The sequence below is a fragment of the Anabrus simplex genome, chromosome 9 (genome assembly GCF_040414725.1).
Source record: "Anabrus simplex isolate iqAnaSimp1 chromosome 9, ASM4041472v1, whole genome shotgun sequence".
Lineage (NCBI taxonomy): Eukaryota > Metazoa > Arthropoda > Insecta > Orthoptera > Tettigoniidae > Anabrus > Anabrus simplex.
Window position 1 is genome coordinate 21,515,001 of NC_090273.1, and position 26,683 is coordinate 21,541,683.

Below are 26,683 nucleotides of genomic sequence, written 5' to 3' on the forward strand. Positions count from 1 at the left end.
TCGCTGCTGGATTTTCACCTATACGACCGAGGTTGAAATCCTTGTAGGAATTAACCTTTAAAAAATTACAAAATATCAGGAAAGGTAAAAGGCCTTAAAATACTACCAAACACTGAAAAGAAGTCAAGATGGCTATAGCGACCCCAGAAAAACTTGGAATAACTTGAAGAAAGTGTTGTTTCATTAATGTACAGTAGTAAGGTATTAAACTGATAATTGTTGTTCTAAGGGGAGAAAATCCGCTATTATCATTTCCGAATAGTTCCTGGATGTGTTGCGTTCGTTGCTGCGGGTTGACTGCAAAATTTTTAGGTGCGGTTTTGTTTGATTTCAGTATTCTGTAGGGTTTTTCCTCTGCCTCTTCGATCAGCTTTCTCTCTTCCTTTTGGCTATAGTCTTTTTTCTTGTTCCGTATTAGCCTTTTGTATTTCCTTCTCATTTCTACATATTTCTGGAGGTAGTGTTGGTTGTTTCTGGATCTGACTTCTTGTAGAGATTTCAGTGTCATTTATCTTGCCTTGTAGCATTCGCTGTCCAACCATCTTTTAGTTGTTCTTTGGTTGTGTGGTTTGGTTGTTGATGACTAGAGAATGTTTTGCAGTTTAGTCATGACTTCGTCTAGGTTTCCTTATTCGATTTTTCCTTTATTTCAGGTATTGCTTCCTTCGTTGCCTTCCAGAGCTCCTCGTCTATGTTCCTTGAGTGTCTTATTTGTGTTTCTGGGTGTTCTATGTGATTTTCCGTATTGGGATGGAAATAGGTTTGAAATGGCATATGTTTTTGACTGGGTTGGAGCCAACCCTTTCTTCCAGTTCTTCGATCCCTTCGTTGCTGATAAATACCAGGTCATTTGTGCTCTTCCCGTTATGCGCAATGTACCGGTATGTATACTCTGATCCCTAGTTGACTAGTCTCAGGCCGTAGTCTATTAGGAAATCTATTACGCTGTCCGCTGTCGTGCATCTCGGCAGTTAAGTCACCGGCTACCATTAAAGGTTTGTTGTCATTGAATGCTTCGAAGGCTTCGCCCAGGCTGTCGTTTATATTTTCGGCACATGTGTTTGGGTTGAAGTAGCCTACAATTATATTGATGAGTTGAGTTGATATCGCCATTGTGGTCTGTGTTTTTAGGACCGTCCGCATTGGTTGTAGGTGCGGCTTCACGAAGCAGCTTACCCATCCCCCAGGTCGCCCTCTCTTTCCCTGCCCTGCTAAAATGTGCGCACCATAGAATTTGTCCAATTCCACTTCTTCGGTGATGGAGGTTTCTGTGAGCATCACGATGTCGTGTGTGTCCCATCTGGTACTTGTGTCTGCGGATAGTAGTGATTTCAAGCCCTCCGCATTCCAAAGCATGGCTTTCAGTGTTGTCTTTATGTTGGTGTTGTCAGTTCCCGCCGTGGACTCTGCGTGTTTTGCAGGCGGTGTGCTGGCGTAGTTCCTGTTAATGGGATTGTTTGGTTTCTTAGTGGAACTTGTAGGGGCGAAAAGTCACCCCTCTGGGCCAGAAGTTTGGGTTGTCTATCATTTCCTTTTTGGTAAATGGGACTGCGATTCTGAGGGCTTTGTTCTGTCCTGTTGAACTTAAGGGCGTGATCTCTTGTATTTGTATGTCCTCTATGCCACCTTCTATCAGATGATTCCTTGTGTCTTATTCGGTAATATCGTTGTCAAGTCTTCCTATTTGTTCTGCGGCTCTCAGGTTACTGCTTTCTTTGCCTGTTCCTTTCTTAAGTTGTCGGCGTTTGAGTCCGGTACGTGTGTCATGAGTATTAGTTGCTCTCCTTAACGTTGTAACGGCCTGATCGGTATCATTATGACGATGGTTGTATGAGCTGGATTGTTGGTGTGTTGCGTTGTTTGTTCGGATTTGGGTCACCTCCGAATACAATGGTTGATGTTCCTCTGGGTTTTGGATAGTTTGGTTATTCGTGCTGAGTTTCATCTGATCTGTCAGAATTTCTGATTATTTTACTTGTACGTCAAGCATGAGAGCTAGTTCATTTAATAGGGTTTCGCTGAGTGAATCAATAGTCGTCTTTAAGTCGGTCACCTCGCTCTTTATTTCTCGGTACGTTCCCTTGTTATCTAAGATAGCGAGTCCTGTTTCGTCTTCTGCGGGTACGTACCGCAACGAATTGGTGTCTACATTTTGGGCAGAACCAGAAAAAGTTGTTCTTCTTGGTTTTCAGCACATTAAGGCTGATAAAGATATGTCCATGCATTCCACGTGGTATCGTGATTTGCAGTTCCCGTCGCATGTGAATATCTTGTCTTCTTCCCTCAGCTGTGAGTTGCATTCCTCACATGTGTCGTTATCGGCCTTGTTTGGCATAGCGAATTGTTGTATGTATTGTTTTCAAGTTTTCATTCCCGGCCCTTAAGAGTTGGGGTGGACCATCTAGTGTCCTTGTATGTTTCTCCGCGTTTGTTTGTTGAATGTCTTTGCGCAGAGCTTGTAGTAGTAGTTAGCTTTTCCCTTGCGAGTATTCTGGCACCAGTTTACTCTTTCTGAATCTATACTTTGTCTTTCCGGTGTGGGTCAAACTTTCCTCCGCCTTCGACGCACTTATGCTGTTTCTTCCCCGTGTGATTCACTACGTACTTCTACTGCCCTCGAAACACTTATGAGTTTTCTTCCCCGAGTGGTTCACTAAGTTTTCTCTTTAGATGGGCGATACGTTTGATTCTTCTCCGAGTGATTCACTAATGTTTTTTCTTCAGGTGGACGTTCTGTTTCTCGTCTTACTTAACCTCACTAATTTCACCTCGGCCGCCTCTAGGTTTTGATTTTGCATTTAACGTTATACATTATTTTTACTGGTAATTGATTATTTATATTTGTTATATGCTTCTTTCGTGTTCCCTTACTTTGTTCAAGATTTTTTTACCGTCTATAGTTCTCGTTAATTGCTGAGCGGCAAGTCACACGCATTTCACTAACTGTTCCTATTGATTTATCTTATGCTAGTCAGAAAGAGCAAACACCCAGGTTGAACTTATAAAGACAGACTTCATCAGTAGCGGCGATTGGGCGAGGGGGGGGGAGGGGGACGAGGGGGGCAGTCCCCCTCCACTTTGTGGAGAAAATATTATATTTTAGTTCATTTTAGCCGGCTGAAACTAGGAATTATAGGAATTATTATAAAAAAGCAATTTTTACACGCTCTGTTGTCTTATCAGCTAATTCTTTCCTTTATTTTCCTTAATGAACAAAATTATTAGCGGAAATACGCACAAAATGTCGCTCGTACCGGCTAATCGATTTGTATAGAGCCATAGCAAGTAGTGGAGACTTCGCCTGTGCTGTGAAGAAGGGTAAATTTAAAGCAAAGTCACCTCCTTACAGGCCATGAAGGCCCTTGGAGGAGTGGAAGGTAAAGGCTTCTACCATTGTTAACCTCGGCACGTGATGGGGTAGAGTGGTTAGCTCTACGCCCGGCCGTCTTTGCCAACAGGAATTAACCTGGTACTCATTTTTGGTGTAGGCTGAGTGAACCTCAGGGGCATATGCACCTCCGGAAGTGGAAATCTCGTTTCTTAAATCTTACGACTTCCTGACAGGGATTCGAACCCACGCCCTTCCGGGCGAACCGAGCACGCCTTTACCGCCTCGGCCAGGCAGCCCCTTAAGAAGGATAGCAGGGGTATATATTTTTTGCTGAGGTCATGGACATTGAGGTATGGTTCACCCGCTTGCCGCGCATTCGTCAGTCTGGCCGTCCCTTTAGTGTCTTAGTTTTTTAGTGTGTGGTCAAATACTAAATGATTTTAATTGTATAATCTCGCCGTATTTCCTTTTAATTGTAATACATGTGTAATATTGTTCCTTTGGTGAAAGTTTGATTGTAGAGTATTGAACCAAACTCTCAAAAAACAATTATTACCGCACTTAAGTTGGTAAACTTTTTTGCCCCCGCACTTCTAACTCCCAATCGCCGCTACCGGACTTCACTGCGGCCTTTGACAGGCTCGCCAGAGTCGCACATGACTAGAAATGGTCGATAAATCACAGCCTATTACTTTGTCACCGGTATATCAGACACGCTGCCACGGAAGTAACCGTGACAAAATGTCGTTTAAGCTGAGTACTTGGATCACGTTCACAGAGCTATGTTATCCGGTCTATATCCGTTTTTCATTTACCAGTCACTTACAGCTATATTAAAGGCGTTAGATCATACATTATATCATAGTGTATGTATGAGCCCCTTAGAGAGAATACCTATCTAGCAACTCTAGCTCGCTCATTTTTCATACGTAGAGTGAACTGGACAGTCCTCAGCTGGCAAATGAGGTATGTTTGAATACATAATATGTTTTCGAGAAGTACTTGTCCGATTTTCAAAATAATCACGGTGCTGAATTTGTAATGTTTGTAGATTTAAGGCTGTGTGTACAAAATAGTTTAACCATTTAAAAAAGGGTCAAGTTAGTGTCATGATCCCAGAAAATATTAACGTCGTGACACAGTATTTACAGTACATTATTAACCCTTTGGTACCATTCCTGAAAGTGAAAACAAAATACCAATATCATTAACCGTTCACGAGTTATTTGAGTAGCCCTGTATATGGGAGGAATCTTTGTATTAAGTTCATAAATTTATTATATTTAGTACTTTCATTTTTAAACCTACATTGAGTACCCTGTAAATAATTGGTATCCCGGAGACACGACACGGATAATCACATTCCGCTTGTTAGTCTATTGTGTTTCATGTTAACAACCTATGCATTATTCAAACTTAAAATTATAAATGTGAACATTATTTTTCCCACTTCTAATGTCCTGAATCTTCCGAAAAATACTTCCCGGCTTTGTCATCATGTCAACTAGAAGTATTTCCATACTGGCCGCCCATGACGATAATCACATGCTCGTGCTTCCTGTGACTGAATCTAAGATAAAAGTCACTGATACGACTGTCACCGATATTCTACAATATCGGTTAAGCCCACCTCTGCACATGAGTACATGTTGAGATCTCTACAGCGCTATCGATTCCCTGATTAAGTATATTCTAGGACTAGGTAACTTTATTAATAATACGTTTATTGCAGCCAATGGCCATAGAGAAACTTACATACTGTATATTAGTAGAAGTTACAAATTACTCGATGGAAAAACAAGTTGAAGCTGACTTGGGAGAACATCAATTTGGCTTCAGAAGAAATGTAGGAACACGTGAAGCAATCCTGACTTTACGCCTGATCTTAGAGGATCGAATCAAGAAGGACAAGCCCACGTACATTCAATCAATCAATCAATACTGATCTGCATTTAGGGCAGTCGCCCAGGTGGCAGATTCCCTATCTGTTGCTTTCCTAGCCTTTTCCGAAATGATTTCAAAGAAATTGGAAATGTATTGAACATCTCCCTTAGTAAGTTATTCCAATCCCTAACTCCCCTTCCTATAAATGAATATTTGCCCCAGTTTGTCCTCTTGAATTCCAACTTTATCTTCATATTGTGATCTTTCCTACTTTTATAGACGCCATTCAAACCTATTCGTCTACTAATGTCATTCCACGCCATGTCTCCGCTGACAGCTCGGAACATACCACTTAGTCGAGCAGCTCTTCTTCTTTCTCTCAATTCTTCCCAACCCAAACATTGCAACATTTTTGTAACGCTACTCTTTTGTCGGAAATCGCCCAGAACAAATCGAGCTGCTTTTCTTTGGATTTTTTCCAGTTCTTGAATCAGGTAATCCTGGTGAGGGTCCCATACACTGGAACCATACTCTAGTTGGGGTCTTACCAGAGACTTATATGCACTCTCCTTTACATCCTTACTACAACCCCTAAACACCCTCATAACCATGTGCAGAGATCGGTACCCTTTATTTACAATCCCATTTATGTGATTACCCCAGTGAAGATCTTTCCTTATATTAACACCTAGATACTTACAATGATCCCCAAAAGGAACTTTCACCCCATCAACGCAGTAATTAAAACTGAGAGAACTTTTCCTATTTGTGAAACTCACAACCTGACTTTTAGCCCCGTTTATCAACATACCATTGCCTGCTGTCCATCTCACAATATTTTCGAGGTCACGTTGCAGTTGCTGACAATCTTGTAACTTATTTATCACTCTATAGAGAATAACATCATCCGCAAAAAGCCTTACCTCCGATTCCACTCCTTTACTCATATCATTTATATATATAAGAAAACATAAAGGTCCGATAACACTGCCCTGAGGAACTTCCCTCTCAACTATTACAGGGTCAGACAAAGCTTCACCTACTCTAACTCTCTGAGATCTATTTTCTAGAAATATAGCAACCCATTCAGTCACTCTTTTGTCTAGTCCAATTGCACTCATTTTTGCCAGTAGTCTCCCATGATCCACCCTATCAAATGCTTTAGACATGTCAATCGCGATACAGTCCATTTGACCTCCAGAATCCAAGATATCTGCTATATCTTGCTGGAATCCTACAAGTTGAGCTTCAGTGGAATAACCTTTCCTAAAACCGAATTGCCTTCTATCGAACCAGTTATTAATTTCACAAACATGTCTAATATAATCAGAAAGAATGCCTTCCCAAAGCTTACATACAATGCATGTCAAACTTACTGGCCTGTAATTTTCAGCTTTATGTCTATCACCCTTTCCTTTATACACAGGAGCTACTATAGCAACTCTCCATTCATCTGGTATAGCTCCTTCGGTCAAACAATAATCAAATAAGTACTTCAGATATGGTATTATATCCCAACCCATTGTCTTTAGTATATCCCCAGAAATCTGATCAATTCCAGCCGCTTTTCTAGTTTTCAACTTTTGTATCTTATTGTAAATGTCATTGTTATCATATGTAAATTTTATTACTTCTTTGGCCTTAGTCTTTTCCTCTATCTCGACATTATCCTTGTAACCAACAATCTTTACATACTGCTGACTGAATACTTCTGCCTTTTGAAGATCCTCACATACACACTCCCCTTGTTCATGGCATTCGTAGATCTAGAAAAGGCATTCGATAATGTTGATTGGACCAAGCTATTTATGATTCTGAAGATGATAAGGATCTGATACCGAGAACGAAGAATTATCTACAATCTGTATAAAAATCAGTCTGCAGTGATAAGAATTGACGGCTTTGAAAAAGAAGCAGCAATCCAGAAAGGAGTGAGGCAAGGCTGCAGTTTGTCCCCTCTCCTTTTCAATGTTTACATAGAACAGGCAGTAAAGGAAATCAAAGAGAAATTTGGAAAGGGAATCACAGTCTAAGGAGAAGAAATCAAAACCTTGAGATTTGCCGATGATATTGTTATTTTATCTGAGACTGCAGAAGATCTCGAGAAGTTGCTGAATGGTATGGATGAAGTCTTGGGTAAGGAGTACAAGATGAAAATAAATAAGTCCAAAACAAAAGTAATGGAATGCAGTCGAACGAAGGCAGGTGATGCAGGAAATATTAGATTAGGAAATGAAGTCTTAAAGGAAGTAGATGAATATTGTTACTTGGGTAGTAAAATAACTAACGATGGCAGAAGTAAGGAGGACATAAAATGCAGATTAGCACAAGCAAGGAAGAGCTTTCTTAAAAAAAAGAAATTTTCTCACTTCAAACATTGATATCGGCATTAGAAAGATGTTTTTGATTACTTTCGTGTGGAGCGTGGCATTGTATGGAAGTGAAACATGGACGATAACTAGCTCAGAAAGAAAGAAATGTGGTGTTACAGAAGAATGCTGAAGGTGAGATGGATAGATCGAATCACGAATGAAGAGATACTGAATCGAATTGGTGAGAGGAGATCGATTTGGCTAAATTTGACGAGAAGAAGAGATAGAATGATAGGACACATCTTAAGACACCTAGGACTTGTTCAGTTGGTTTTTGAAGGAAGTGTAGGTGGTAAGAACGGTAGGGGTAGACCAAGGTATGAATATGACAAGCAGATTAGAGCAGATGTAGGATGCAATAGTTACGTAGAAATGAAAAGGTTAGCACAGGATAGGGTGGCATGGAGAGCTGCATCAAACCAGTCTATGGACTGATGACTCAAACAACAATAATTATTTACTATGTTTGCATTGTCCTAAGTGTCAGCCATTTTTATCCTATCTTCCATCAATGCCATGGAAATTATGACAAAGACGGAAACTATGCTCTTATCGACGTTGCCAAGGAACTGGAGTCTACACCTGTTGACACCATTACAATGGACGTATTTTTGACGGTATGGAATGGTTTGAGGATAGTACTGGTAACCTAAGGAGGGATGATTACATTTCTCGTCATCTTTTCGCTTCTTTTTTAAATGCTATCTATTCGGGGCGTCGACCTAAGAAGATCTTTTGTCCCTACTTTCACTGCCTTTGTGATGTCATTCGTGATGACACTGATGACATTACGAAGGCAGTGCTACTTTGCACAATATGTCGTGAATCTGCGTGTATTTGGAAATGGCGGAAGAAACACCCAGTCCCCAGGCCAGGGTTATTAATCATTTACTATTAAAAGCCCCTGACCCGGCCGGGAATCGAACCAGGGGCCGCCGGGTGACAGGCGGACGCGTTGCCTCCAGACCGCGGGGGCGGACATATTTTCGCTTACAATAATAATAATAATAATAATAATAATAATAATAATAATAATAATCATAATCATAATAATAATAATAATAATAATAATAATGACTGAGGATTGTAGTACCAGTATTGTGAATGTTTTCCTTTCTGACCATTGGAGATTTAATACAAGAAAGGAATCTAAAATTTGAAGACTTTAATTCAGGAACATACCGTTAATTAAAAACAGTGGAGTTAATATCAATGAAGACATTTTGAATGCCATACAGCTTACCGTTGCACAATAAAATCTGTAAAACACCATCCTCCACGACAATAACATGTGGCCAATCCTCATCGGAGGGCGTGCCTTACAAGGACTGCAACCAGGCTAGTAATAGCCACACAAAATTAAAAATAATTGTAATTTTTTGAAAAATACCATAATATATTTTGAAGACTGCAAGAATATTGGGGACAGCATAAACATCCACTCCCTGAGCCAAATAAATTAACCATTTAAGATTAAAATCCCCAACTCGATCGTAAATCGAACAGGAGCCCTCAGAACCGACCACTGAGCATTCAGCCAAGTTAAAGTGAAAAGAAGTAAGATGATATATGTGATTTAATCTGATGCAGTGCAGTTTCACAGTTGTGAGTAGGCCTATACTACCACTGACCGTTCTGTTTTTGTTCTAGCCTGTGGAGCGAGGTCGGAACCTGAAAAGACCACATTTCCTTAGTAATGCCAACACAGCACTGCAGTTTCTGCAGTCTAAGAAGGTAAGTGTGCATTTATCAGTTCTCAGGTTTTCTTTAATGATATGATTACAGTGAGCATTTGTCAAACAGGAGAATCAAATTTTGAAGTGGTACATTCCTTATCGTAGGTATCATCAGCTACCTTCCAAATCCTAATTTCATATTGTTAACATTCGTACTCTGAATTATAAATCCCTGAATTATAAGACCAGAAGTATGGTATGAATATTGATACAGGCTTACGATTTTTCTACTTTCACATTATATCCTTCCCATATAGCTACTCATGATACAGTATATTCCAACTCCATTCTTGTTGGGTTTTGAAGGGTTTATCTCTCTTTATTCATATTTTTGTACCCTGCATCAGTGGTGTATGCTGGGATCAAGACGTGGACTACCTCTAGACTTAGGTTACTCCTTTTCGATGGTTGGTTTAGTGAACGTCAAGCCTTCAGCGTTTTGAACTGCAGCCAATAGCCAACGGAGAAGCCTGTTGTGTTGTGAAATCTGCTTCACAAGCTACTGCCCTGGCCTCTGCTGCTGCCAATGCTCAATCCCTGATCAGTGGATATGGTAGCCTAAGGTTTAGCAAATTAAAGTCCGGCTTTGTGGCTAAATGGATAGAATGCTTGCTTTTGGTCCGATGGCCCAGGATCAATTTTCAGAATCAACCTCCTCATACTGTTAATTCCCCTGGCTTGGGGACTGGATGCTTATGACATCTTTGCCATTCATTTTATCCTCATTAGGTCACCACCAAGCCTATACTGTTGCCATGCACCATTATTATTATTATTATTATTATTATTATTATTATTATTATTATTATTATTATTATTATTAAATACAAATGCTGAATTTTACAGCAGTCATACCCATCGTTCACTGGTTTATTAGCTTCCTCAGGAGATCAGTGGTGGTGTTTGACCCATGATCATGGGTTCGATTCCAACCAACAGAAGAGAACCTGAAAGACTGCATTTCATTTTAGCAGTTGCACCTATAAAAATAAAACTATATTGCTCCTATAACAGCAGCCTTGCAGTGTCTTCCTACAAAGATGTAGAAGGAAACAGGAGTGAAATACCATCACTCTGTTATTTATATGATCAATTCAGAAGTATGAGATGAGGAAGTATATACAATGAGTAACGCATGGTTGATAGCAAAGAGAATGAGTTGATAGGTTGATAGCAATGGCGATATACAGCAGCAATATGCTTACAATATTGTGATTGTGATGACATTGGTTACATGTAATACAGCAGCAAGCCACTATGGGTGAGTAGAGGGGAGAGGGAAGAGAGTCTGGGCTGCAATATCAGTCTCAGAAATACGTGCAATGTTTTTTCTCACTGCTCTCAAGTTTTGAAAATGGAACAATGTGCCAGAAGCTTACATTATAATGTGCTTTATACTTCCATCGTTCTTAATAATTGATGTTTGGGCTTCACCGATAGCCTTGGTAGCCACTGCCCTGCATATCTGTGTTATCCATGAGGCTGACCTCTTTTCTGTTTGATATCCCATCTTGTTCTCTCCCATTGCTACTGGTTTCCTTCCCTCTAAATTTGTTTCACCATTGACCGTTCATAACCATTCAACTTGGATTCTCTAGTAAGTATCCTTAGTTTTTATAAGAGTCCATGCTGTCACTTATTCTCTTGGGAGATAAAGACTTAGATATTATGCCCCACTGAACCTTGAACATTAGTTGCTCTAACTCTTTAGCCTTAGAAGCATATAGAATTAGCAACCTTCAGGTTCTTGTCAGGATATTCCTTTACTGAATTACTTTCTACACAGCCTTGAAGTTATATTTTAAAGATGATTAATACAAGTCACATTGTTAAAACACTTGTTTTGAATGGTTATAAATGGTTAGAATTATCAAGGTCCCTTATTTTATTGTTCAGAAGAAGAGTCAACAGTCTAAAATCATTTGAAGAGAAACCATTAAAACGGAGCCCGAATGGATCACTTCCGAAGAGGAGAGAAAGATGAGAAGCGAAAGAATGAAGAGGTTCTGGGAAGAGGAGAGAAGAGAAGACCAAGAAGCCTTCAGTTGTATGCAGTCCATAGATGGCCAAATTCAGAAACAAAAAAGTCCCATAATGATATTAAATTCAAACTGTATTATTTACATCTTATATCTTCACAATGTCTGCTTTGTTTCCTTACAAAATATTCCCACTGATTTTGTTAATACAAATACAGTACAGTAGCTGCTAAATACAAAGCAAAGTCCTGGCTGTTAGCAAAGATTAAAATGTACCAGTACCAGAAAGCTTGAATGTGTCGGCAAGTGTGAAAGATTTTTTCTGCATGAAATAATGGGAAATAAAATTAAAAGTTCATCTAGTTTTAAGAATACCTGTTTTTGAGGAACATTCAGAAGGCAGCCAATTTACAATTTTCAGTTTTGATATACTGTACTGCTTGGATGACATTTGGCTGAGTGTATCTTCAAAGCTACCGGTACCTAGCAGGCAGAAATAGGCCTAGACAAGACTGAAGAAGACATTTGATGTACTGTATATACCGGTACATAGGTTCAACAGGTTCATTACAATAATAGTAGTGTTTCTGGAACACACAGCTAATGATAAAGTAATGATTATATCTGAAAATATAGCAAAAAAATAATAATGTTTTGATTGAGATGGAAATATTACAGAACTATATCTGAAAATATAGCTTAAACACCGTAATATTTTGATTGAGATTGATCAGAGGAATCTAGAAAAAATGTTACAGAACTATATCTGAAAATATAGCTAAAAACAACAATATTTTGATTGAGATTGATCAGAGGAATCTAGAAAAATGCTACAAAACTATATCTCAAAATATAGCTAAATATAATGATGTTTGGTTGAGGTTGATCAGAGGAATCTAAAAAAATGTTACAGAACTATATCTGAAAATATAGCTAAAAATAATTTTTTGGTTGAGATTGATCAGAGGTGGTGATGATGATGATGCTTGTTATTTAAAGAGGCCTAACATCAAGGTCATCGGCTGCTATTGATCAGAGGAAACTAGGGAAATGTTACAGAACAATCTGACCCTTGGTGGGAAGGGGCTATGATAGCTGTGTTGCACTGACACTACTTTCCACAGAGGTGGCCACAGTTTGAACCCTGTCCAATGCACATAGGATTATTGAAATGAAAAATCATGTCATTGAAGTTTACATTCACGCCAACCCCATGGTGTACGGGTAGCATGCCTGTCTCTTACCCGGATGCTGGATTCGATTCCCGGCCAGGCCAGGAATTTCTACTTTGATCTAAAGGCTGGTTCAAGGTCCACTCGGTTGAGGAGCTATCTGAACGCGAGATAGCAGCCGCAGTCTAGAAGGCCAAGAATAACGGCTATAGAGTATTCATTGTGCCGACCACACAACACCTTGTAATCTACAGGCCTTCAGGCTGAGCAGCAGTCATTTGGTAGTACATGACCCTTTAGGACTGTTGTGCTATAGGATTGGAGGGTGGTTCAGATTCTAGGTAAATCTGGAGGTCCTGTCGCTATGATCACAATATCAACAGTCTCGTAAAACTGCAAAGTGAAAGGAAATGCTATGTAAGACTAGATGATTGCTGGAATGGAGATATGAAAATTGAAGCATATGACAAAGTGGGCCTATAAACCTTTAGAAGTTGGTAATAAAATTACAATAAGAGAGATAAGAAGTAATGATTAATGGGCCTGTATTGGTATAAAGCTTAATGGATTAAAAAAAAAAGGATGATCATGGAGGGGATCTAATGAGAAGAGGAAACTCGAAATATAAAGCCAGGCAAATGGCAAAATACTTTTAAACTGAGAAGACTGTATTCTTTGATAATGACATTCTCATTGATTGGTTTCTTCATGGGAACTTAATTTTTTAACCTTTTATCTTTTAGTATTGCTATTGAATACAATTGAGGTGAATTTAAATCAATTCTGAGAAGAGAAGGCTACTTCAGCACCCAGAATGTTCAAATGAATTACTGTAACTTAATTTAGAGGTGAACTGATTAAAAATATTCAGAAATTAAACACTTCTGAAAGTCAGTATTCAAAAGAAAAAATGCATGTTCCTCAATGTTATGGAAGTAAATTTTCCTGCATAAGTGAAAACCATGCAGGGTAAACAATTTTACTGCTAGATTTTCTTAGGAATTGTTGAAGGTGGACCACATTTAATCATGTACTACTTTTTTTTTTTTTGCATATAAAATAGGTAACTACTATTTTGATTGCTAATATTTGAAGGAGATGATGTTGAAATTGATTAATTTTTCTTTTTTTTCCACAGATTAAACTAGTGAACATCAACTCATCAGACCTGGTGGATGGGCGTCCTCCAGTTGTATTAGGACTCATATGGACAATCATCCTCTATTTCCAGGTGAGACTCAGAATTTTTGCGTACCTCTCAGAGCATTCAGTTGCACTCAATGAAATGTATAGGTACTTCAGTTCATCAGTTCAAGGAAGAGTCCAAATAATATGAGTCTCTTAGATCATTGACGTAGCATTTAATACTACAACAGCTTACCAGTTGAGAAATTAAATTGTACATTCTGACCTGCCTTCCATATACACTGTCAGTGAACCTGATTCAAGTAGTAATCACATTATTCTAACTTCACTTAAAGAGTACATAGGTTCTGGTAGTTACTGCGATGATCACAATAGTTTAGTGGATATTGTGAAATCATTTTTCTGAAGAAATATATTTTCTCCATTCACCTTTTTTTTTTAAATAATGCAATCTTTGAAACCTACTGTATCATAGCATAATCCTCAGTGGTCGATAGGAAAGAAAACTCACTCACAAGTATTATTACAGTAGAACTTGGATAATTCAAACCTGAAGGATCCAGAAAAATTCTAATTAATCACAAATTCAAATTAAACAATGTCACATACGAACTTACCCAAATCTCAAATTGCTTCATCCATTTGCAACAAACATATTCCGTCTTTCAAACCTTCAGTAACCAGTCATATGTCTTATTTCATTTGCTGACAGCTGTCAGTAACTCCACATGGAGTTAATGGTTTAGGCTCAGTGAGCAGATTTTCCCAGTTACCAAAACTGAAAGTTTACTTGCTAGAAGACTATTCAAAGAACATACACTCCGGTGAACAAGAGCTTGAACCTTTTCTTAGTTCTGCAACAACTTCAGTTTAGTTCCCAGCACCAGCATAATTCTACACTACTCTCCTCTACCTTCCATGCAGGGTTCAAACATCTTTGAACATCATTTTTTTTAAAGACAACAACAATAATAATAATAATAATAATAATAATAATAATAATAATAATAATAATAATAATAATATTTTATTGTGGTATTTTCAGTTCAAATTGTCTGGCTCCCTACCTAAATGATTAGCATGCTGATCTTTTGTTCAAGGGATCATCATTCAATTCCTGGCCAGGTCATGAATTTTAACCTTCGGTGGCTTCTCTGGCTTGGGGGCTGGGTGTTTGTGCTGTTTTCATTATTAGAATTCATCATTTTTCTTAGGTAGGGCCTCATTCTCATGACACACAGGTTGCCTGTAGGCATCAACTGGAAAGATCTGCAGCCAGGCTTCATCGGAGGCCATACTCCATCCATTATTCCAAATTAAACAATATAATATTAAACTTTTTAACTTTATGTTGTATATTCACTAATTTAAATTTAAAACATTAAAATTAACCAAGTTATACTGTATATTTTACAATGATCTTGTTGAGAAAATTTACAAAATCTTTTACTTTTAAATCTTTGAATGGTAAGGAGATGTTCCTGCATCATTATTTTCATCATCAGTCAATGTGGAGATTATCTTCATCTTATTGATACTTTCTTTACTAAACTAATATTTCAACATATCAAGTTCTTGATCTATATAACTTGATTTGTCACTTTTTTTTTCATTTCCATTACTTAAACTGATATTTAGTTATATCTTAATGCATGGAGTACATAAGATTAGATAGAAGGTTTTTACAGAAATTAAATTCTCTTTCATGGGAAGATTTTCTCTAACAGAAGAATGCAAGTGTTTGCTCATGAGGTAAAATGTAGGTGCTGCTTGCTCCTTTGCACCTAATTTTGCAGTAAACTAACTTAAAAGGCCAGAGTTTTAAGTTCAGAAGTTTGTTTTTCAGTTTTCTTGCAGAATAGGTATTCTGATTGTAAATTAGTCATATGGTAAAAATATTGCAATATGAATACAGCAGTATGACCAGAAATTATTTATACGGTATTCATTAAATGTATGAGAGTGTGTCAATCCTTTTGGTTGTATGCATTGTTTAGAAGTAGTATTATTGTTTATTAAACTACAACCTGATAAGTGCCGCTGTAATAAATGATCAGATATACTGAGTGTATTGGCTGTGAGGTTTGAGCCGCGTAGCTGTTCATTTGCATGGTTTCCTATTTTCACAACAGGTAAATCCTTAGGCTGCACCTTCATTAAAATCACTGTCACTTCCTTTCTAATCCTAGCCCTGCCATATACCATAATCACCATAAGATTATCTGTCATTGCGATGTAAAACCAATAACAAATTTATCGGATAAAAGATAGTCCTTTGATTGAGAGACACAGAATTCAAGGAAAATCTTCCTGGATCATTTCTGAACTTAAAACACTGCAATTAAATTTTCATTCATTGCTCCTACATACAGTGTTACATTTTTTAAGAGAGTATCAACTACTTGTGATGGATGTCCTCATCAGACGTTTGTATCATTGATATTATTTGCATTTCATGATATTCTTCCTGTAACATGTCGGTAAAGCAAAGGTATCCACTGTAGCAACCTTTTGGTTCCAAACAGGGTCTGTAGTTACATGAAACCAAAATACGGGACAGATGTGCGATCAAGGAAATCAAAGGGCTTGTATTCTACAAGTTATAAACATCGCTTCAAAATTATACGCTTATTATTATGTTGACATCATAGTGCAGTTTATTAATGCAAGCCTTAACATTCATGCACAGACTGAAACTTACAATACCAAGCAAGTTGCCCGCGCAGTTTGGGTCATGTAGCTATAAGCTTGTATTCGGGAGTCGATGGGTTCGAACCCCATTGTCGGCAACCCTGAAGATGGTTTTCTCTGGTTTCCTATTTTTATACCAGGCAAATGCTGGGGCTGTAGCCTATTTTAAGGCCATGGTCAATTCCAATCCTAGCCCTTTCCTCTCCCATCATCACTGTAAGACCTGCCTCTGTTGGTACGACATAAAACAAATAGGAAAAAACTTAATTTATTTAATTATTCATACCACTTCTTTCATTTTCAATATATTTCTGATTTTCATGAAGTGCTGTTAACAGGGTTTTTTTTTTTGTCACTGTTAGCAATTTCATGCCGGCCCCATGGTGTAGGGGTAGCGTGCCTGCCTCTTACCCGGAGGCTCCGGGTTCGATTCCCGGCCAGGTCAGGGATTTTTACCTGGACCTGAGGGCTGGTTCGAGGTCCACTCAGCCTACGTGATTAGAATTGAGGAGCTATCTGACGGTGAGATGGCGGCCCCGGTCTAGAAAGCCAAGAATAACAGCCGAGAGGATTCGTCGTGCTGACCACATGACACCTCGTAATCTGCAGGCCTTCGGGCTGAGCAGCGGTTGCTTGGGAGGCCAAGGCCCTTCAAGGGCTGTAGTGCCATGGGGTTTGGTTTTTTTTAGCAATTTCATAAAAATCTCTGCATGACACTGAAGAAAATTTTACAGAAATGAACAGCTCAGACCTAATCAAGTCAACAGAGCATAATATTTTTCACACCTGACAGTTTTACACGAACAAGTGGGGTGGACTCGGACTACCTTAGGTAGCTGTCCGCTAATACGCACATTATTCGCCAGAATGGACAACCCAAAAATTGCAAAAATTAAAATAAAAAATTATTTTAAAAATCTACGAACTCACACCAAATAAAGAAACCAAGGAGTGAAGAAATCTATCCTCTTCGAAAGAAAGATAAAAGCTCTTGGTACTTATCAGGGGTGGAAACACTGGCGTATTTCTCTCAAGGTTCAAAATATGGGAGAATTGCCGTTCCAGACAGGAACTGTCCAGGACGCGGGACATTTAACATGAATACGGTACTGTCAAAATCCGGGATGTCTGGAAACCCTGGTTCCAAACGTTTGAAAGATAAGTATAACTTGGGTTCATGTGTGGTTAAATACATAATGGTCATGTTACTTACAATCATTAAACTACTATTTTCTATAACTGCTACTTTAATTTTATTTATGTTATTTTATAGCTATTATTTTAACTGCGACAATAATATTACTTACAGTTTGAGATCCTAAGTTCATTGTTCACTAGAACCCTGAAAATCTGAAAAGAATTGGGGATGCAGTCTGTTCATATTATCAAAAAAGACATAAAACTATATATTAAATTGGCATTACGCTATGTAGAACAGCACACTGTTGCTGTATTAACCCATGTGAAGTCTATGCGATAATGTAACATAATCAAGTACGTTTAGTTCTTTACATGGAGTTTTCTAGTTAAGTCAGAGTTACTCCATATTAATCTTAATACCAAACCAAAAAAGGTCAAATTTTGTTTTTAAATTTCCTGTGTCACAGGAAATCAGTACCACCAGGGTTAAAAAAAAGAATCACATAATGCTATTTTATATGAATATCAAAATAGTTATGATGAATCTTCTTATTATTATTTTTCTACCACTTTTCCCACACCCGTTGGGTTGCGGGTGCAAACTGTGTCATTCATGTGGATTTGGCCCTGTTTTATGGCTGAATGCCCTTCCTGATGCCAACCCTATATGGAGGGATGTAATCACTATTGCGTGTTTCTGTGGTGGTTGGTAGTGTAGTGTGTTGTCTGAATATGAAGAGGAAAGTGTTGGGACAAACACAAACACCCAGTCCCTGGGCCAGAAGAATTAATCAGAGGTGATTAAAATCCCCGACCTGGCCGGGAATCGAACCCGGGACCCTCTGAACCGAAGGCCTCAACGCTGACCATTCAGCCGATGAGTCAGACAAAAAAATAGTTACGATAAATGTGAGGGTGAAAATGAGGGAACAGAAAACAAATGTGGAAAAACTTCCTTTCACTAGTTGAAATATTTGTGTAAGTAAGGAGGAACTGTCCAACTCGTTGGCTGAATGGTCAGTGAACTGACCTTCGGTTCAGAGGGTCCCAGGTTCGATTCCCGGCCGGGTCAGGGATTTTAACCTTCGTTGGTTAATTCCATTGGCTCGGGGGCTGGGTGTTTGTTCTGTCCCCAACATTCCTGCAACTCACACACCACACATAACACTATCCTTTACCACAATAACACTCAGTTATCTACACCTGGCAGATGCCGCCCACCCTCATCGGAGAGTCTGCCTTAAAAGGGCTGCACTCGGCTAGAAATAGCCACACGAAGTTATTATTATTAGAAGGAACTCAGCATGAGATAAATATGTTCTAATTTCATTTTTTTTTGAAATTGTGAGCCATGTTGGACAGTGAGTGAATTTTTATTGAATTTAGACTTCTTTCTTTTTGACAATAAACATTGAAGAAAACTAAGCAAAGACTTTGAGCGATGTGACTGTGGATATGAAGGGCGAACTCAATAGCTCTCCTCCTTTTTTAAAAATTTAAGTAAGTGTCAGTATGTTTCCAAGTGCATACAACTCTTCCTATTTGGCTGCTCAAACCAATGTGTACCTTGTTCAGCTACTCACTAATAATATACTGATAAAATTAAGACCCTGAAAAATACTGTCTTGCAAATGAAAATTATCTGTGTAATTGTTACAGCTGTCCAGTCACTATACCTCCTGAAAAACTAAAGGACATGTGTGAATTATTACCACATGTTCCTTTACTGTGGAGCTATTTATTTTGTCGACATCTCCAATGCCCAAACTTGGGTAACATAGGAACAAGAGAATGACAACAGTGACGATGACATGCTTGACTAGGAATAAATGTCATAATTGACCTTTTGTAATAGATGATTTGGTTGGGGAAAACCTATGTTCAAGCTTCCTAATTTGTTCACTAGAGATATTCAGCCAAGCGAGTGGCTGCAGGGTTTGGATCATGTAGCTGTCAGTTTGCATTCAGAAGACAGTGGTTCAAACCAAACTGTTGGCAGCCCTGCAGATGGTTTTCTGCAGTTTCCCATTTTCATAGCAGGCAATTGTTGGGGGCTGTACCTTAATCAAGGCCATGAGCAGTTCCTTCCCACTTCTAGCCCTTTCTTGTCCTGTCATCACTGCAACACCTATCTGGGTAGGAGGTATGAAAAAAAAAAAATGTAGAATACAGAAAATAACTGGGTTGTACATTTTCTGAATAAATGTGTTTATCTGAAAAACTACATGATAATTTAAGACTTCCTTTTGTTAATGAAATAATTTCAGATTTATTTATTTATTTTTTTTTTTTTCAAAATGGGCATTTCTTGAGTTCGCCCTTTGTATTGGCAATGCCTTGTATGTTCCCTAGCCCATAGGATACTTCTTGAGGAATATCATGGAATATGATATAGGGTGCTGTAGTGAACAGTTTGAATTACTGATTCCCATTGGTAACACTGTATGCTAAAGTAAACTTAAACCTAGTAGACTAGACTGCTATTTGCACTTGCCATAAATAAAAAGCTTTGTCTTCCTACTCCAAGCTCCGCTACAAGGATATCAAATGGGTGAGTGAATAGCTTAACTATGCATGTCATGTCTTCCTTGACTGCTATTTTATTTGCTTGCATCATTACAAATGTTGTATCAAGACTGTTAATGCTTTTTTATAAGAGCAAAAATGTGTGTTTTGTGCTTTGCAATGAGTTTCACTCTCAGTGTGATTATGGAACTTGTAGTACTGCTGCTTTACCGGTACTTCCCATACTTCAGGGTTCTCATGACAAAAATTCAATATTATAGCTATGGTATATTTAGTTGCAGATAATAGAAAGAAAGTAATTACATCAGATGGAAGATGCATTTCAAAGGATCAACTTTTGTTCTTCTTCCCTTTTTTTAAAAAATGTTGAATGAAATGCATAAGATCGTGCAACAAAATTTTCAAAACAGTATGTCCAACAAGCAGTTTCAAGTGTCACATCAGATTTCAAATCCTTGAATGTTGTTCAAACATAATACTTGTGAATATTTCTTTTCTTAATAAAACCTGCAGATACACGCTTCCTTTGGGTTCATTTCTTTTCATGCAGCCCTCTGCCTCTTCCCACTTACCCAATGCTGTCCACTTACAAAAAGGGTTGAGGTCTCTGCTATAAGCTACTGTATAAGAAAATTCAAATTATTGAAATTTTGAAGTGTAGAAATATGAGACACAGCCAGATAGTAAGTTTTGATAGTTTTTGGGAAGGAATGGAAATATTTTCTAATTTTTTCATGACTACTGGGTTCTTTATATCCTACACTCATTTAGTACATCATTTCCACCATTGTTAAGATATTTTCATAGTGGGACACAAGTATCAAAATCCTTGTCTTGTAGAAAATTTCAGGTTATGATAAAAACCACATCTTCAAATCCTTATTGTTATTATCATTTTCAAAGAGAGTATCACTTTGCACAAAGCCTGAGACTTTGGATGATGGGATAATCAAATTATTTTTAGCCAAATACCTTTTTTTTTTTTTGGTGCTATTTTCTTTACGTTGCATCGACACAGATAGGTCTTATGGCGACAATGCAATAGGAAAGGCCTAGGAATTGGAAGGAAGCGGCGGTGGCCTTAATTAAGGTACAGCCCCAGCATTTGCCTGGTGTGAAAATGGGAAACCATGGAAAACCATCTTCAGGGCTGCCGACAGTGGGGCTCGAACTCACTATCTCCCGATTACTGGATACTGGCCGCACTTAAGCGACTGCAACTATCGAGCTCGGTCCAAATACCTTAGTGCTATGTTAAACTACTAGCAATTAGGAAGGTTATGGAGACACACAATACTGTAATCATCTTGGCTAGATGACAGTACTGCTAAAGTTCCTACGACGATAAGTTTTCTGCAAATGTAAAAAAAAAACTAACCTGTTGATGATGAGTACAGTGAATAAAATAGGTACAGGAAAATGCAGAGTGAGCAGAGTTTGGATTAAAGAGTTGCAGGGACAAATCACAAGTATATGCAGTAAAATTCCAGCACTTGCAGAGAGAGGAGCAGCTGAGATATGACCACCACTGCAACATCCTCTAAATGAGACATACCTGTTCTTATGTTTTCTATGTTTCTTATTAGCTATGCTTGAATTGTGCTATTCACTGCTTTTCAGTTGCAATGTGGAAACACTCATTATGTCTCTCCATGTTGAGAATACAAAACTAAATGTTTTACTGCATGTATTTACAAGACTTAAACCATCTGTCAGGCTTAGGTTTGTTGAAATTCTGTGTCTGTTGTTTCCTTCTCCACATATTTGTGCTCTTCGCACTGCATACAAAGATAAAAACATCCTCCAATAATGATACACATTCTTTACTTACAACCAATGAAAATGGTACAAACTAGTGTCTGATTATAAGTCATCCCAGATGTTGTGTTGTTTGAGTCATTAGTTCTCGGACTGATTTGATGTAGCCCTTCCATGTCTCCCTTTCCTGTGCTAAGGTTTTTATTTGTATGTAACTGTTAGATGTTACATCTGTTCTACTCTTTATTCATGCCTTGGTCCACCCCTACCATTCTTATGCCTTACACTCCCCTCAAAAACTAATTGCACACATCATGGATGTCTCTAAATGTGCCCTATGAATCTCTCTCCTCTTCTGGTCAAATTTTGCCAAATTGTTCTGCTTTCACCAGCTCAATTCAATATGTCTTCATCTGTGATCCAATCTACCCATCTCACATTCTTCTCTAACACCATATTTCAAAAGCATGTATTCTCTTTTTGTCTGTCATCACAGATAAGACCACACAATACGAGGATAGGCACACATTTGGGGTAGAAAGGTATTTATCCTTTAGTGTGGTCCTATCTCAGACACTTATTTATTCCATTTACATTAGTTGTTCTGTTCTTTTTGTACTTTTGTGTTTGTCATGTATTCCTATACTTCTACCACTTGTTTTTATCTTCTTTAATTTTGTCTCTTCCTTTTCTTGTATATGTCAGGCATTCTGCCCATGTTAAGATTTGAGGTGGTAATGCTTTTATTTCATGCCACCTGATGGATAATGCATTCTCTCTGGTTAAGTGAAGACCATATGTTCATGAGGGTTGATTAAGGTTACAGATCTCTTTGTGTGGTTATGAGGGTATTTAGGTGTTGTAGTAAGGATGTAAAGGAGAGATCATGTAAGTCTCTGGTAAGACCACAGATAGAGCATGGATCCAGTGTGTGGGACCCTCACCCTCACCAGGATTATTTGATTAGAAAACTGGAAAATATCCAAAGAAAATCAGCTGGATTTGTTCTGGGTGATTTCTGTCAAAAGAGTAGCATTACAAAACTGTTGCAGAGTTTGGGTTGGGAAGACAAGCTGCTCAACTAAGCGGTATGTTGTGAGCTGTGGTGAGATGATATGGAATTATATTAGTAGACTTTTAAGTTTGAGTGGTGTTTTTAAAAGTAGGAAAGATCACAGTATGAAGATGAATTGGAATTTAGGACAAATTGGGGCAAGTATTCCTTTACAGGAAGAGAAGTTAGGCACTGGAATCATTTACAAAGGGAGATGTTCTTCGATAAATTTCAAAATTCTTTGAAATTATTTAAGAAAAGGCTTGGTAAAAAAACTGATATGGAATCTGTCACCTGGATGACTCCCTTAATTGCAGATCAGTGGTGGGTGGGTGGGTGGATTTGTTGGTTGGTTGGTTGGTTGGTTGGTTTAGAGTTGTGTGTTTTTGAAGGGTTCTAAAAGGTGGTTTTTGTTTAAATGTTTTTAAATTTTATTAGATGGTAGTGGCTTGATACATATTTTTTATTTCATTGCATAGAGAATGCTCTTGAGAGCCTGGGGCTCTGTTAGGGAGCTATACAATTCTGTTTTAGCAGATGACAGCAGTTATTTATATGGAACAATGACCACGTGTACTTCTTCAAATGGGATCGAAAGGGGCTTTGATACTGCGTGATAAACTATTGTAAAAGGAGATTGACTGATATAGTGCACCACATATACCATATCATGCTTGTAATATGGACATCTGGGCTAGATCTTGTACAGTAGTGATTCACTTGCTTATTTTGGTGTACAGTAGTAAGTGCGTGCATTAGGTTGTTAGTTACTCAGTGGTCAAGGGTGGCAACATGATATTGAGACTGGTATTTCAGGGGTGGAATGTGAAAAGTTAAGTACATTCTATATCAAGATGTTAGAAGATATGCTCTGACAGTTCTGTTCTGAAGTATTTCCAACTTTGTAAATAATGATATTTTGCAGAATGACCAAACAACCTGTAAATACTGTATATGGTTATTGACCATTGCATAATATACTTTTCTCCTTAATTCGTGTGGAAGGTAGGGATGTATCCTCCTAAATACACAAAGAAAGGTGATACTTTCTTTTTTATACTCTTTATATGTTGTTCCCATATTAGGTATGAGTCAGTTATTATACAAAGGAACTAGGCAGCATAAACTCTATGTAATGATATACCGAGGGGATTGGAGGAGGTTGGGTTCTGGCAGCCAAGAATGCATCAGAAAGAACTTCAACAAGGAGGGATATGTAGGTATTGAGTTTGGAGAATGGGAAGATGTCATAAAGGTCTGCTGTGTGGTAAGTGGAGAGAAGACAGAGAGCAGCTCGGATTAGGTGGCATTCTAGGGATAAGAGTGGTTTGTAGAGGCTGGGATCACGAGAGAATTATTCTGGGGAATGATCTCATCCTGGTGAAGTTAGGATGAAGAAATTAACTGAGATTAATTAGACTTGGAACTGGAATTATTAGAGGAGACCTCGTTTATGAAGATAGCAGTGTGTGGCGATACGGAGTTTGTCCTTGTTCCTTAAGCATTTTTATGTTTGTTTGTCTCTTTTTCTGTTCCTTAGCCTGTTCTTCCTTGCGTGTGATTCTACCCTCCATCCTTGTATGGTTGCCAAGCTTTTAATATGGGATTTTGACCTTCCTGTAATAAGTCTATAAGGGGCAAGTTTCTATGACTTCAAATATGGCACATCCTGTAGAATATGGGACATGTTTGGCTCTCACCTCACGATCCCAAATCAAAGATGACAGGAAAAATCTCCGACTGACACAACAAAAACCGCACATTACAAACTAGACTAAAGGTTGTGACTTGTCACTTCTCTGTTAACAATATAAAATTTTCTGTTACAACTATTCATTTAGCTTTATAGAAATAGTATGCTATGGCTACGAGCCAAGAATAAATATTTTCCTATTTCTCTAAATACCCTTGATTTAAGCAAAGGGTAATCACTTATTTTCAATGCTTTAGTGTGTAAAAATACTTGAGAGACACAATTTTTGCATCAACAATAAAACAGAATTGAAAATTGAATTCTTTCAGAGGATGGCCCCTCCCTCAACTAAAGTAGGCCTACTGCGTCACTTTAATTTATAAACACTACCATCTCTGTGTCTTAATAAACACTGTAGTTGACTGTTGGAATCAGCTAGTGAACAGAGTAACAACCCTTATGAAAATATGAGAATTCAAATTCATTCTCATTTTTGATAGTTTAATTTCTTTGTATTGTTAACATAGATCTATATGTGGTTATATATTTTCTCCTTCATTGTACAGACACAAGCATAGGTGAATGAAACTTGCCAAGTATTCAGAGAATGAAGGCCGTGTATGATGACATGCTGAATAATGATACAATTCCTTTAGTTTTGCCAATTGCCACCTTTTCAATACAATAAACGTATATTACAAACTTACATATTTATTATGATGTTTACATGGTACATGTTTCGCTCCTTTTCGTGAGCATCATCAGTCAAACTATCATTAATCTAAGTTTGTGTAAGATCATAAAACAATTCTTTTTGTTCAAGATTACTCCTATAAAACTAATTGACAATCTTATAACATTTTAAAAGTCACAAAACAATAAAATTATGTCTTAAGTTAACACTTTTTGTCTAAAATCTTCTTCAGTCCAAACATTTTATCGCCGAAACTCATCCGGTGAACATCTTTTAAAATTGTTTAAAATTAAGAATAAAATAAAGAACTTTGAAATCTGGCTAGTTGTGTTGATTCCCGTTGCTGAACTTGTATAATTGTCATTAAAACTTCATAACACTATTGAATATTTTCTGCAGTTGATAATTGTCATTATGGTCGATAGACTTGTTCTCGTTGCTGGAGTAACATTTATAAAATGTATTGGTATTAATTTATATTATCAATGGGGTAAAATTGTTCATGAACAAACTTGTTGATGAAAACTTTTTGATGTGATATTGGATTTAAAATGTTCTCGAACGTTCCATAATGGCTCGTTGGTGTATCTGTAATGAAAGATAAAAATTATATGTTTATGGTTTTGATTGTATTTCTGTATAACATCTTATTGGAAGAATTGTCACTTACTTTCCTTTCTGCTGCATGATTGTTTGGTGTTACTCCTAGCTTCTTGAGAACTACTTGTTATCCTGTTTGCACTTCTTGTGTTGTATGAGTGAGTGTGGATGAGTTTACGTTTATTTTAAATAAGCAAGATTACATTAAGAAAACAGAAGATTTTTCTCAAATGGAGCCTATTCAATAATACAGAAAGATCCTACAATCAAAATTCAATGAAACCTAAAGAAATTACTTAAAAATTCGTCTTTTCTTTTTAACGATCTAGAATGTCAGAAGCTGATAAATATGAATCCCAAAATACCAACAGCCAGAGCCATGCCTAAAATCCATAAAGCTAACATACCTATACGACCTATAATTAACTGCATGAATAGCCCAACATATAAACCTCTAAATTTATACATCATTTTTTGAAAAAGCACTATAAATTTTACAATAATTCTACAATTAATAATTCAATAGAATTCTGTGATAAACTAAATAAATTCGAACTGCAACCACATCATAAAATGTGTTCATATGATATAACTAACATGTACCCTTGCATACCGATCAACAAAACCATTAATATAATCAAAATAAATTTATTCAATCATAGTAAATTAAGTAAGTGTGAAATAGAAGAATTCATAAATGTATTAAGATTTACTTTAAATAATAATTACTTCACATTTAATCAAAAGATATATCAGCAAATGTGCTTAGGAATGGGTGACCCTGCATCAGGTATACTAGCTAACATTTATATGGATCATTTAGAACACGTTAAAATTTTAAATAACATAGATGGACTAAACCTTTGGCTGAGATACGTGGATGACACGTTTGTTATAATAGACCGTA

At 37.6% G+C, this 26,683-nt stretch overlaps 1 protein-coding gene across 1 annotated transcript in view; it reads left to right on the plus strand.

Annotated features, from left to right (window-relative positions):
* Msp300 (Muscle-specific protein 300 kDa) overlaps positions 1 to 26,683 on the plus strand; it is a 589,230-nt gene that overhangs the window by 188,191 nt on the left and 374,356 nt on the right. Inside the window, exons 4-5 of the mRNA XM_068229229.1 lie at positions 9,238 to 9,321; positions 13,613 to 13,705. Of these exons, the coding sequence (XP_068085330.1) occupies positions 9,238 to 9,321; positions 13,613 to 13,705 (177 nt within the window). The remainder of the gene's footprint in view (positions 1 to 9,237; positions 9,322 to 13,612; positions 13,706 to 26,683) is intronic.